Source organism: Haemaphysalis longicornis, unplaced genomic scaffold (genome assembly GCF_048455015.1).
Source record: "Haemaphysalis longicornis isolate Haplotype H1 unplaced genomic scaffold, Haemaphysalis longicornis Haplotype H1 scaffold_12, whole genome shotgun sequence".
In the NCBI taxonomy this organism is placed as follows: Eukaryota; Metazoa; Arthropoda; class Arachnida; order Ixodida; family Ixodidae; genus Haemaphysalis; species Haemaphysalis longicornis.
This window is the reverse complement of record NW_027526225.1, coordinates 76,998,058-77,011,868: the sequence shown is the minus strand read 5'-3', so window position 1 is coordinate 77,011,868 and position 13,811 is coordinate 76,998,058. Positions and strand designations below refer to the sequence as shown.

Here is a 13,811-nt window from a genome sequence, read left to right as displayed (position 1 = left end):
ACGTAACAGCGTGCGAGCGCGCTCTCTTAAAAGCTGGTGACCACAAAATTCGAAAGCCGTTCAAAACATGGTTTTGACCTCAAGCTCATACGTTTCGTAACGTGGATACACATTTTGAGTAGCTTATTTATCAATAACGACCTCTTTATTGTTCAAGATCTGGGGACTCTCAGGGGTAAAAGTTTCTCGAAGGTTCGCCGCTGTGCGACACGCGTCGGCCATGTATACGTTCACACCTCTGTCTCTGTATACGTTCCAAGTGCTTGCGCGTCTGCTTTACTCCGGCTCCTCGGGGTGGCGATTTCGTCGTCAAGACAAGTTGACCCTCTCCGTTTTACATTTCTCTCCTCTACTCTCGTCGTAATGGGGACGCCACGTATATTTCAAACACCAGCGTGTGAATCCTAGAAATGTACAGAGTAAAATCGAATTGATTGATTGATTGATTGATTGATTGATTGATTGATTGATTGATTGATTGATTGATTGATTGATTGATTGATTGATTGATTGATTGATTGATTGATTGATTGATTGATTGATTGATTGATTGATTGATTGATTGATTGATTGATTGATTGATTGATTGATTGATTGATTGATTGATTGATTGATTGATTGATTGATTGATTGATTGATTGATTGATTGATTGATTGATTGATTGATTGATTGATTGATTGATTGATTGATTGATTGATTGATTGATTGATTGATTGATTGATTGATTGTCGGGTTTAACGCGCCGAACTAACGCAGGCGATGAGCCGCACTGTAGTGGAGGGCTCTGAATTAATTTTTACGACCTGGGGAATAATTTCAAATACACAGCCGTTTTTTTTTTTTTTTTTGCTTTTAGCCTCCACCAGAAAAGCGGCCACCGCGGAAGGGAACGAACCCACGTCCAAGACGTGTTCAAGACATATTCAGCGGCACAAAATAAGAGAGCGTGGAAGCGGAGAACATAAGGAGGTTGCATACAACCTCCTTCGGAGAATATCAGAAGGGTTTCGCATACTCGAATCAATATCCTCTTGTTTTTCCTCAAGCACACAGCCCTTCCACCCCCTCCTGCAACACCCTCACTTCCTCACTTTGTCTTTCCGCTTCCTGTTCCGACAACGGCGCGTCCAGCGTACCCGACGGTCCCAGAAGGCCGTCCAAGCCGAAACGTGTCGGCGCGAATACCTTGCCCCCGTTCATCAATCATGCACCCAATAACGTCGCCGATAAGCAAGGGACGAAGCGGATGAAAACACGGCTCACGCCTGTTATCTATCCGCGCCGACGAAAGAGAGCAGAAAACAAGTAACGCTGACCACGAAAAAAGGGAAGTAACAGCCGAACGAAGACGGGAGAAGCGAGGGACTGCGAGAGACGGCTAGTGAACTAACCTCCCCCCCCCCCCTCCCCTGCTTCCCTTTTCTCTCTCCCCACCTACCGACAACCTCGAATGCCATATAGCAGCCGCTATCTGGCTAAGCCTAAAAGAGCCTCGCGTCATGACGTATCGATCCGGGGTCGTCGTCGTCAGGGATCGACCCGGCGGCGTGGGGCATCGTTACACGTAGCGCTTCACGGCCGCCGCTGCTGCCGCCGCCGAGGACCAGAGAAAGACGGCCGTGATCTTTGTTCTTTCTTTGCTCTTGTGTATTCAACGTTCATTCTCCTTTCTCGCAGCTATCGGGCAGCTTCGAAATTATGGCCGCTGTACTCTGGTGCAGCGTGCCAGCATACTTTACGAAGGCTGTTGGCACTTAAGGTGGTTTACTAGTTGGTTACTATCCGTGAGGGTAACTCGAGTGATGAGTAGAAGGCACATCTGGCCAACAAGCCCACGTGGCTTCCCTTCTAAGCACTATAACGACGCATTTTATCGAATTATGGAGAGCGATGGGAGAGAGATAAGATTAATCAAAAACTTGCACAGTCCACCATAGCCATGTCACTTACTCAAGTGACCTTACTTCGTACGTGATCAGCTCTAGCAAAGACGCTCCTTGCTGTGACCTTAAAGGGGCTGTGAAGACAAATGACAAGTGTGTTTCATTAAAAGGACTGCTTTGTCACGATAACAACAACACTAATTTTATCGCGAACTTAAAACAAATAATCGAGATATTAAAGAAGACCTATGAAGCAGTGGCGACTCCTCAGGCACTTCCCGGCGATATCTCTGTGACGTCACATATTCTATTTCTGACGTCACAGTATCTCTCTGTGACGTCACAGAATCTATGTGACATCACAGAATCGTATATGCTCGATCGACGGCCAACGGCGAAAGCCACCGCCAATAAACATTGATTGATTGATTGATTGATTGATTGATTGATTGATTGATTGATTGATTGATTGATTGATTGATTGATTGATTGATTGATTGATTGATTGAGATTTTAACGCGCCGACGCTACACAGGTGATGAGGCGCGCCGTAGTAGAGGGCTCCGGATTAATTTTGACCACCTGGCGATGTTTAACGTGCGCCGAAATCTCGAGCACACGGGAGTTTTTGCTTTTCGCCTCCATCAGAAAAGCGGCCGCCGCGGCTGGGAATCGAACCCGCGACCCTGGTCTCAGCAGCGCAACGCCAAGAAACATGTGTGAGCAATTGTAGTGGGGCATCTACTTCCGTTTGATCGTATCACTTGAGTACTGAAGTGGAGTTGACACACCGATAACCATGTTTTAGTGCAGGCCCATGTTACACCACTCCTGCCAGTATTGCGTCACTGAAGCGCGAAATCCGAAATCTTTACAACATTTATTCCTTTTTTTTCCCAGGGAGGTGGTTAAAAACGTCTTTTGTAGCTGGAATACAGCTGAGTGAGTTACTGAAGGCCAGTTCTTTCGAACTGAAGAGGGTCGTATTTTCTCTCCACGGCCCCTTTAAAAGCAAGCACGTCAGGGAGTTATCGGTCTCTAGCTACAAAAGAGCCCACGTCTCCGTACGAGGCACTTAAAATGACGGAAGATCTATCACAAAACCCACGCGCCTCCAGACTGCCCGTATAGCCAATTCGGCGCGAACCCGAAGGCCGCTGTGGGCGCAAGTGAACTGCGCGTCGCAACAGCCAATCGATTCCACGGCTCTCCTTTCGAGTGTCCCTCTGGGCTCGTTCCAGGAATCGTTAGGGCTCCGGTCTCCCGCCCACCCTCACCCCACGATAAGGTTACTCTCAAAAGGTGAAGCCAGTTGTAGAAAAATGCCTGGTGAGCTTACGTTAACGGGAATCCCCGAGCACACCGTAGTGACTAATACTCGTCGATGCGTGCTGTAAATTAGTCTAACTAATCAAGCACACAGTAAATATACACATCTGCTGCGGCGAACACGATGCAACTTTGTACGCTGCCCGTGCAAATCCCTGAAGCTCGTTCAGCTATTACGAGCGCTTTGCAACGCTTTACAAGCGAAACCACCAACCCTGTCTCCCCGTAACGTGACGGAGGACGATAAAAAAGCCCGACCACGTCGCAAATGCCAAAAGAACGAAGGAAAAAAGTTTCGGAAGTCTTTCTCCGTCTCCCTCGTTTTAACGTTGCGACGCTTTTTTTTTTTCTGGCAAGTTTAGTTCTGGGTTCACACCACTCAGGGTGCGCCGTGAAGGTAGAAGGTGGGCATAACAAGGCAATAACACGATGTGACGTGACTACGATGGAGTAACAACTAACGCATACTTTTTTACGCCATGGATGATCTATGCTGCGGCTACTCCTCCTTCTTTTGCTAGAAACAAGTCGAAAGATAGCCACGTTTAGCCAACTTCAATCATGGTTGGCGCAACCACCGGAGCATGTGGTCTCTAGTACCGTCCGAGTAGTCCTAACATACCTGCGCAGAACCAACGCGCATGCTCGTTTCGGGATGATCTACGTTCACCAACGACGAACACATCACAGAGTTGCTGCAGAAAGTCGATTTCTAAACCAGTTCGCGCTCTTTCCCGTGTTCTAAAAAAAGAGCTTTGAAGTACGAAACAAAAAATGGTGCAAAATAAAGCCAGCGTCGGTTCCTTCTCCACACAAAGACCTCAGGGCAGGCGCAGAGCAGAGGAACTAACAGCTCGTGCAATGTGCATACCAGGTATACCATACTAACAGATACCATACCAGCCGAGCTACCAACACGAGGAACAACCACCGTCGTTGCTTCTGCTTTCCAGTAACGCCGGCGGCGAAATAACCATAAAGAACGGTCGACTATAACCCTAAATTTGGCCCCCTCAGGCCAACGCTGCATGACGCCTCCCGAAAACCCGGAACGCCGAACAGCGAGGAAACGCGACTCCGAAACGCATTACCCCTATTCTCGCAGTCTCCCCTAACAACAACCCGTTACCTCTTTTCCCTCCTTTTTTGATAACCGTCCTCGTCATCGAAGTTTTCCGGGAATCCTACCGTGTTTTTTTTTTTCTTTGCCACTCCTCCCTTGATCTCCCACTAGCTTGGGCGTACTTATGGAGAAGAGCTCTAACGGGCTGGAAGAAGCCGGCAGGGGGCAGCAGCTGTTCTGCCGGCACCGCGCCCGCAAAACGAGGACTCGCATTTCCAATTTCCGCGCTGTGCCGGGATGAGGTCTTCGCTCCTCAGAGGCTGAGAGACCGGGCGGCCCTGGTAATACGCGCCCACGGCAACGTAGAGCGAACGGGAATAAAAAGAAAAGCAGTGGTGATAGAACGCGTTCTTGGGGAATATGCCGGCAGTAACTTGCCGCATGGCTGGATAGAGACGTCGACTGCGCCGCTGGGTCGGGCGGGACTCGGGGCCGCGTTGCTAAAGGCTAAGGCGGTTTAGTACTGCAGCTTCTGGGCGCAGCAGCAAAAAAAAAAAAAAAAGAAAAAAAAAAGAACCAATTCACGATTGGAGCTTTGACGAGTCGTTCAGACGCTGATTGCGGCTCAGGACGAGAGCTTAAATTGGGGAAACGACGAGACGCGAGGAATGAGCAAAATGTTCCCTCTTTTTACGGAGCGAACCACGAGGTTCGCTCCGTCATTTTATCATCTCATCGGGATGACTATAGCCAATCATTCGGTGTTAGCTATGCATTACGTGTGCATAAACTGGGCTTAAGAAGGACTTGCTGCTGGGCGAGTTGGCGCGAACTTTGCGACGTGGTTTTAGCGCTAAAAATGGACGAACACATGAAAGAGGACAGAACAGGTGCTATCCCGTCCGCGCCTGTCCTGTCCTCTTTCGCATGTTTGTCCAATTTTACCTCTAAAACCATGACCTAAGCTGGGCGTGTGCGTGTAAAAGTGTGCGGATAAAGTGGGTGCTATAGTTCAAAAAATCTACGCACGCCCGGCGACAACCTGAAATGCGGCTGCTGATTGGTTCTTGTTTAACCAGAGGGAACTAGTTGAACGCCATAAGCACACTTTTCACTGGAACAACGTTCAACAGCAACGACATATTCGCATATACTGGTAGTGCTACGCGCACGCGCCTAAATTCACCGTTGATATCTGAAAGACGCTAGGAAAATAAGTTCCGCCAAGTCGCCTCGCATCATAACTGCTTCCAGGTGAATAGACCGTTCGGCGCTCAGTGTGTATCACCACCACATTCTTCCCGGAATGCAACGAGCGCCAGCTCGCTCCCCCTCATGCCCACTCTTCGCTTCTGAGCCGAAGAAAAAGCGAGGGTATTACCTCACCATTACAACTCTAACACCTGTTTAGGCAGCAGGCCGCACCTCGAGCGCTTGGCGCTCCGCGAAAGCGCAGAAGCTATGCGGCGCTGCTTTTCATTGCATTCCTTCTCGATTTTTTGTTAAATTTCGGGCAATTCTCTGAAAGCGCGCGCAGCTCTACTGGTATACTTTCTGGCGACAATCAGGTACGTGTTCAAACCAGCATTCACAGCGCGGAAATAAGCTTTGCGATCCCTTAAAGGAGCGTCCTGGGCCTGGTTCTTCCCGTCCGCCTAAAATAGTGACGAAAAGTATTCGGCCGCAATCAAGCTTTATTGATTGATTGATTGTTGGGTTTAACGCGCCGACGCAACGCAGGCGATGAGGCGCGCCGTAGTGGAGGGCTCCGGATTAATTTTGACCACCTGGGGATCTTTATCGTGCGCCGAAATCTCGTACACACGGGCGTTTTTGCTTTTCGCCTCCATCAGAAAAGCGGCCGCCGCGGTAAGCTTTATCGTGTGGCTCCCATAACCTCAAAGGAACTAAAGTACACGAACAGTTCCAGCTGGCGAAAGCGTGCAGATGACCGTTACGTTAAGCATGGCGACAGGATGAAAATGGTGACTAAACACGAATCGTACCCGAACAAGCTTATCCGAATGTCATAGTGCCGTCGACTGCGCCAATTCCCATATATATATATGTATGCCTCTACAGCCCACAGCATGCGTGGAAAGGCCGGGACGTCAAAGAGAGGGCGGCGTACCGGTGACCTTGTCGCGGATGAGCTTGCAGGACTCGACCTCGCCAATGCTGGAGAAGAGCGAGCGGATCTCCTCCTGGGTCATGGTCTGCGGCAGGTAGTTGACGATCAGGTTGGTCTTGGAGTCCTCGGCCGAGCTCTGCTGCTGCTGCTGCGCCGCCGCCGAGCCGTGCAGCGTCCCGTTCTGCTGGGACGCCTGCACCGACGGACCGGTGTCCATGCCATTCATTTGGGAAGCTGCGGGAAGAGAAGGAGAGGAATGCAAGGTTATTGTTAGCACGAGTGTTTGGTTGGGAGCATAGAGTTTCATACTAATATATACTAGAGGGAAATCTGTCGCGGCAGTTGCTGGCCGCCGTGGGCGGCGCCCTTGCCGCTAGCGACGTTCCTCGCCTACTTGGCTTAACTAGCCATGTGGCTTCTTTTCTGTCTCGAAGCCAAAAATCAACAAAAAAGGGTAAGATTTTTTTGTCCATCGTGCATGAAGCGCCTGCATAATCACTGACAAATTAATCTTTTTGGAGGTTCAATTTTATAACAAAACAAATTTCATGAACATTCCACGGTAATATTGTTGCTTTTTTGCAGCCGGAGCCAACTTTTCAGCCTGTTCATGAGCCATGCCAAGGACAAGTGGAACGTGCCTGCCCGGTACATGACGGAACGCTCGCCGAAGCGCAGCTCCCCTAGACAGTGCCGCCAGATTTCCCTCTAGTATATATTAGTATGAAACTTCATGGTTGGGAGAACGCAAAAGTAACAGGTTAACGGTAATGACAAAACAGAACGTTGACACAGCGACCAACATCTTGCGGGACATGCTTTCTTTCGTTCATCCTAGGACAGCGGAAGCTCAAGCGCTAGGGCAGCAGTCAAAAAGCATTCTCAATTACCCCTCCGAAAGAGATAGTAGGCACCTTGTAAGGACAATCCGCTTTTTCACTTTCGATAAGAGTTAAGAAGGTCCCCAGTCACGGATGGCAAGCGTGAGTGCTTAGCGTGATACTTCACCAGGCCTAAAATAGGCGTGCAAAAAATATCCTGTACTCACGCTTCGCGAGCATTACGCCTCCCTCTAGTCATGCTTTGGAAGCACGATTTTTCAGCGTGAAAGCACATCAGGCTTGCAATAAACGTGCAAAAAATCATCAACACTCACGCTTGCTATGCGTGAAAATTTTAGGGTGTACACCTAAAGTGCGTACGAAAACAATGTTCACTTAAGAATTACACAAAGCAAAGCGTGGCAGATTTCCACGAACTGATGCTCGTTTCTAAGAATATTTCGGACAGCTGCTCTCAGAAGCTTCATGTCGCAATTTTACAGTGATTCCACTCAGCTCGTCCATTCGCTGCCGTACTGTTGAGTGCGTGCATCAACGTGCTATTCCACCCAACCGAGTTAACAGCGTGTCTCTTCCGAACGACTTTAACATCATTTTTCGGTTACAGCGGGATAGAGCGCTGGGCAGTCAGTCCAATGGGCCTTTAGAAGTTATGGATAAGGGGCAAACTATAGCGCCGTGAAGGGTTATACAGTACTGCTGCTGTTATTTGCTCGCACGTAATGCGAAGTAAACATTACACGCGATGTAAAAACAAAAACAAAGAACCCTTATTGATTCCATACACGGAAACGAATCCCCCAGCGAATCAATACGGGACACCAAAACGTCATTATCAGAAAACGAATCGTACCCTATATACGACCCAGGGTAGGAAAACAATTCCCGCCTTCGCGTTTGGTTCCCGAAATAGGAAGCTGAAGTGGAACAACCCTGGCAGCGTAAAAGGTCGGCCACAAGGTATTATTCCCCTCCTCCCGTACTCCCCCCTCGCGCGCGTCAGAGCAATTGGGCTGATAAAGGAGGCTTCTCTAGTGGTAAAACAAAACAGCGAAACGTCAAAGTAATCCACGCACCAGTACGCGACGAGATAGCGCCGCCGCCAGCCGAGAGCATCGCGAAGCGGCCACAGGCAAGCAAGCGAGCACCGTGCCCTTCATCGCGAGCTCCCGGAGTGGGGGAAGCCGTCGCCGGTTTCATTTACCGGGACGCTGGACGCGAGCGCCATTGCCGATCGCGCCGCTGCTCCTACGATCCTCATTTCCCCCGAAGAAGGGAAACAAAGAAAAAAAAAACACGCGGGAAAAAGCAAAGGGAGGAGAAAAAGGAAGCACGGGGGAAAAAAGTCCCCGATATAGGGAAAGAAGTGGGGGAAGAGGGGAGTCGACGCAAAACGCGACTGCGGGAGTGAAGGGCGGCTAGTACAGAGGGGGAGCAACGCCTAAGAAACTCGGGTAAAACATCGAGAGAAAAAACGAGAAGAGGGAAAAGGTCACTCCGTGAAAGGGATATAGGGAATGCAGTGGGGAAAGATGGAAGTCCACGCAACACGCGAGGGCGAAGGGTAGAAGCAGCCAAGGTCTTTCTCCGGCTACACGTAGGAAGCAGAGCCGTCGTCATCGGCCGCCGCAGCGGCGACGCCCTCTGCGTTTGACGGCCGCGGACGCGAGCCCAACGTGGTTTCTATATCGGGAAGAGAGAGACGCTGCTTACGGCGTGTGTGCGTTCACGCTGATACCACTGGCGGCACCAAAGGAATCACCGCACTCACAAGTGTCTGTTAGCTACGTCGTGGAATAGGAGAATCGAGGGTTTTAGAATTTAAAGCGCTTCCAAGGACAACAAACGGACTAGTTGACGCTTCTTCATCTGGAACTGCAATGGGTGCTACTATACTACGTAAGTATTCAAGAGGACAGGCCCGTATGTCTTCAGCCCTTAGCCACGTGTAGTGTTTGCGGTTGGCGTAGGTCCTTCGTGTTTTTTGTTCTTACCGAGTAAGGGGGAAAAGGGGGGGGGTGCCAGGCAATCACAAAATCAACGTTGCTGGATATAAAGCGCTGCTTGTCCCCTTGCATTTTTGCATTACTAAACAGTTGCAAGTTGGCGCATTGTCTCGTCCTCTTGTCGTCCACTTTCGTCGTAGTCACACCCAGCGCGTAAGACCCGAAAAAGTCGTAATCCGTCACTGCATTCCGGTCTGTATAGGCGAAGGTATACCAAATTTTTGAGATCGGCCAGGCCTCCCGACTCGCCGCACAAGGGCCCAAGAATGGCACATGTACGCAGCCATCAAGCTGTATTTGTGATATATGAGCGTCCTGTGTTCAGCACAGCTCTGAAAATGTGCCGACGGTTAACTACGCAGTAGCCGCGTTCAGGTACGGTCAGCGCACTCGCAAAGAGATTTCAGCTTTTACATTTCGTTAGACTGCCTCTAGCTGCGCCAAACCCCCCCAAAGCACGTTTTGTTGCTGTTGTTTGTGGTGCTGGTGGTGTTTTCTCCCACACAAACACAGCCCCAAACGCGGCCTAAAGTTCTGTACCGTCACGACAAGACAACGTCAAAGAATCGATTAAAATACTGTCTAACTGTGCTTTATCGAGTACTCACTTGACCCCTCGGGCGTTAAAAGTAACCGGGGACGGCGTCTTCTTCGCCGATGAATACGCAAAGCATGCTCGGACATCCCAAAGCCGTCTTGCGGGCGTATCAAACCAAACCGCCTAGCAGAAAATCCAGCGCACCCGCGGTTCGCATCGTCTGCGAGAGTCCGCGGCCGGCAAGCCACATTCAGGCAGCAGGTTTGTAGCCGCAGTTTCGACTCCCAGACGCGGTACATTTGGCCGGTTAAAATTATTGTTTTTTCGTCCTTTCATCGCGTGTAAAACTTGCTTTTGCTTGATTCTAACCTCCCTAGAGTTCGTTCGTCGGTGAGCTCAATTTTTTTTAACGACAGTCGGCGATGGATAGGCAGAAACCGCTCGAACATCTTAGAACCGTCGAGCCGATCGTCTGCACAGCAAGCGCCTAGCAGACGATCACGCGAAGACGCGTCTGCTATTCGCATCTTCTGCGAATCTTTGCGAACGTCCTCGTCCGTTAGGCCATGTTCGGGCAACAAGTTTCTAGCCACAGCTTTTGCGTTTTGTAACCGAACTGACTATGTCTCACTTGTACGTACTCTGTGCATTTGTGTGAGGTTTGTTCGATTTGGAGTTCGGACAGCGTAGATTACAAAAGAAAAAAAAAATAAACATACTGCACGGTTGCACATTAACGTAACGTGCATGTTCGACGATTCACAGGTAACGGTATAGCTTCAGTTCACAACAGAATGACTGAAACCAAGCATATGCTTCAATAGGATAGCACTTAACCGGCGACCATCCTAGACCACAACCTCTGTAGCGAGCCTGTAATAACGATAAAGATTACGGTAGTCGTAGTTCCCTCCAGTGGTGTGCGCGTTCTAATGCTTATGAATGCACTAATCACACGTTATCAAATAAAATAGGTTTTTTTTAATTCTTTCCAAATAAACAACAAATTAAGCTTGGCACATTTTAAGGCTCTTATCGACCAAACTTCCACGATTGGGACGTTAATCGTGTGCAATAAAGTAGACTGGTATAGTTCACGTGCATTCATTGACCCCAAACAAAACAAAGCGGCACATCGCCTGTACAACTTTTCTTTTTTTTCTTTTTTGCCCCGCACTTATGATCACGTCACCTCACGACACACTGAACACGCCGCAATACAGCGCGCGCAGAACGACCCCCCGGCTCTTAAAATTTATACGGCTCCCTCGACGCCCATCAGCAAAAAAGGAATACCCCAGAGCAAAGGCCAGCTTAATTCCGGCGCTCCAACACCACCTTTCAGGCTCGCATCGACGCAAGCGCGCGTGTTATTTAGCAAACAAACTCGTTCCTGAAAGACTCCTAAAAACTGGATAACAATTTAAAACTTCTCCCACGTCTCCATTAATGTACCTCCCTTGTAACTACGTACACATGAAACTTTCCCAGACTTTTCCAAACAGGATACGTCAGAAGAAAATACCAAGGTAACCAGAAGCTGGAGGAAGCGGAATATGAAATTCGAAACTGGGTCATCCGAGCATTTCTTCCGCGAGTGGGCCAAACCTAAAGTCAACAAGCTCGAAAGAGCTTCGCCGAGGGCGCCCCGAAGTAATCAGCAGCGGGCGGAGGGGGGGGGGGGACTCACTATATTAAGGTTCAACTTTGCGTGGGAAGCGTGGTTTCTGATTACCCCCAGAATAAGGCCGTACGCGTGGAAGAAGAAGAGACAACAACAGTTTTAAAATTTCCGCGCGGCGTCGTCTTACCGCGTGCGCAAACTTTCTTAAAAAATAACGAAAGTTCACCGAGGCCATAACGAAGAAAAAAAAAAAAGAACTGAGTTTGTACTAAACCTAATCTCAGGTACTGAAATAACATCGCGTGCCAGAAGAATAGAACTCAGTTTTAAAAAAAGAAGAAAAGAAAAAGAGAGCGCAAGAACTCCCGTACTAAAACGGAAAAACGAAACATTTAGTGGAGGCGTGTCTTCCGAAGGACAACATTGAAACGTTTTCGCAATGCATACCAGAAAGAACTACTTTTTTCCCACTTCCCCGCGTCGACTACTTCCAGTCCCGGCTCTTAGGCCCACCCCGACTCCCCCCCCCCCCCCCCCCCCTCCCTCCCTCCCTCCCTCCTTCCCTCTCCCTGTCTCATATATATATATATATATTGTATATAGAGTCGGATACACAGCAAGAACAATCACAAACAAGGTTTACTTACGTAGCGGCAACGGGACTTGCCTTCACAGAGTAAAGTTACAAAATAACTTTACTCTGATGAGGTAAGTCCCATTGCCGCTACGTAAGTAAACCTTGTTTGTGATTGTTCTTGCTGTGTATCCGACTCTTTACTTATACTATTTCTGCGCGATTTGAGAGTTTTATCTTTCTCTCTCTCTCTCTCTCTCTCTCTCTCTCTATATATATATATATATATATATATATATATATATATATATATATGCCAAAAATATTGCTTGCCAAAAATGTTGCCGGCCGGGTAAGCTCTTTCGAGCAGCTTAGACGACCCAAGCTAGCTCGAGCGGCACCAAACACTTCCGCATTTCACTCCCCCTCCCTCCCTCATCGAGTATCTATCTTGCACTGACCGAAGAAACGCGCCTCAAGAAATAAAAAAACGAACCGATAGAGCATTCGGCGGAGCAAAACTGGGAATAGGCCGCTTGCAAAAGGCGCACTCCCGGAGACGTCACAGAGCGAGCCAGCCCGGGAGGGCTATAAGATAAACAAGCAGACGAGAATGGCCTAACAGCAGACGGGGGTTGTTGCTGCGCCGAAAAGCAGACGGCTCCACCAGTGTGGCAGGACGGGGCAACACTGGTGCAGTTTCAAACCACACTCTCCGGAACACTTCGAACGTGGCCCCGAATCCGTGGCAACCTAGCGTTTCTTTTGCGGAATGCCTCACTTGCAGGTAAATCTATTCCAGACCAGTGTGTTTTGATTAGCGTTTGCTACGACCGCCAATAGCACAAGCACCTCCGGAAATTGTGAGCGACTTTGGCCATTGCTGCATTACGTGCCAGGCAGATGTCAAAGGCCAAACTGGTGGGATAGAAGACTGCTCAATCCATGACCCCATTTCCGACTGAACTCTGAGCACCTCGCCCCAGTGGGGCTTTGGCTTCAAGCCTGTTAATATCAACAGTGTCACTTTATTCCTCGCACGTAAACTGTAACGCTTGTCGCCTTTCGTGCGCGCAGTAAGCGCTTGCGAAGCATTGATTTTTCGGCTTCCCATTTAAAGAAGCGGGCATTATACGAAAAGCTGCAACGCAGGGCCAAATAAAAAACGCGAGCTCGGATGAAATGATTGGACCTTGAATCCGGCTCTAACTGAAATTAGAAAAAAGATCACCTGGCAACAACTTTTTTCCTTTTTTGTGCGAAATCTTCCTTCACGTGTCAGTGGTGTCGAAGTTCTACCACCAAGCGTGGTCGAGTGAAACCTTATAATACTTTGTATGCCCCTCCCCCCTCCCTTCATCCGTATGAAAAATGAAAGTTACTTCAAGCGCGACGCAATAATCCAGGGTTGGACAATAAACAAATTTGCTTAAAAAAACACGCACGAATCGAAAACAAGCAGCGCATTCACGTTCCCAGCTACGCGCAACGCCGGAATTAAGGGTTTACACGCTCCAACGCCGGAAGGGTCCACGCAATCCCCGCGAGAGTTCAGCCAGGTTCCAGCAGGGAAAAAGTCGGTCAGGCGGAACTATTTTTTCCCGCAATAGTAACAAGGATAGTAAAAGACAAACTAAACAATGTTACCGCTCAAGAAGACGAACCAAAGAACTAATGGCGCTCGACAGACGCAGAAATACACAAACGGAAAAGGCGCGCCATACTTCAAATAACAAAGCCTGCCTGCCAGTCGACAAGCTGAACATTCTCCGCCTGCTATCTTTCGAAAGGCCGGACAAGCCGTAACAAAACAGCAGCGA

The 13,811-nt window shown here is 49.0% G+C and overlaps 1 protein-coding gene across 5 annotated transcripts in view; it reads right to left on the bottom strand.

Moving 5' to 3' along the window:
• Fne (ELAV like RNA binding protein found in neurons) overlaps positions 1–13,811 on the bottom strand; it is a 223,089-nt gene that overhangs the window by 78,988 nt on the left and 130,290 nt on the right. For 3 of the 5 annotated variants that reach the window (XM_077693484.1, XM_077693483.1, XM_077693486.1), the window contains exon 2: positions 6,408–6,641. In XM_077693484.1, the coding sequence (XP_077549610.1) occupies positions 6,408–6,641 (234 nt within the window). Of the gene's footprint in view, positions 1–6,407; positions 6,642–9,863; positions 10,015–13,811 lie in introns of those variants that run through there. The other 2 variants (XM_077693482.1, XM_077693485.1) reach the window with 1 other exon arrangement.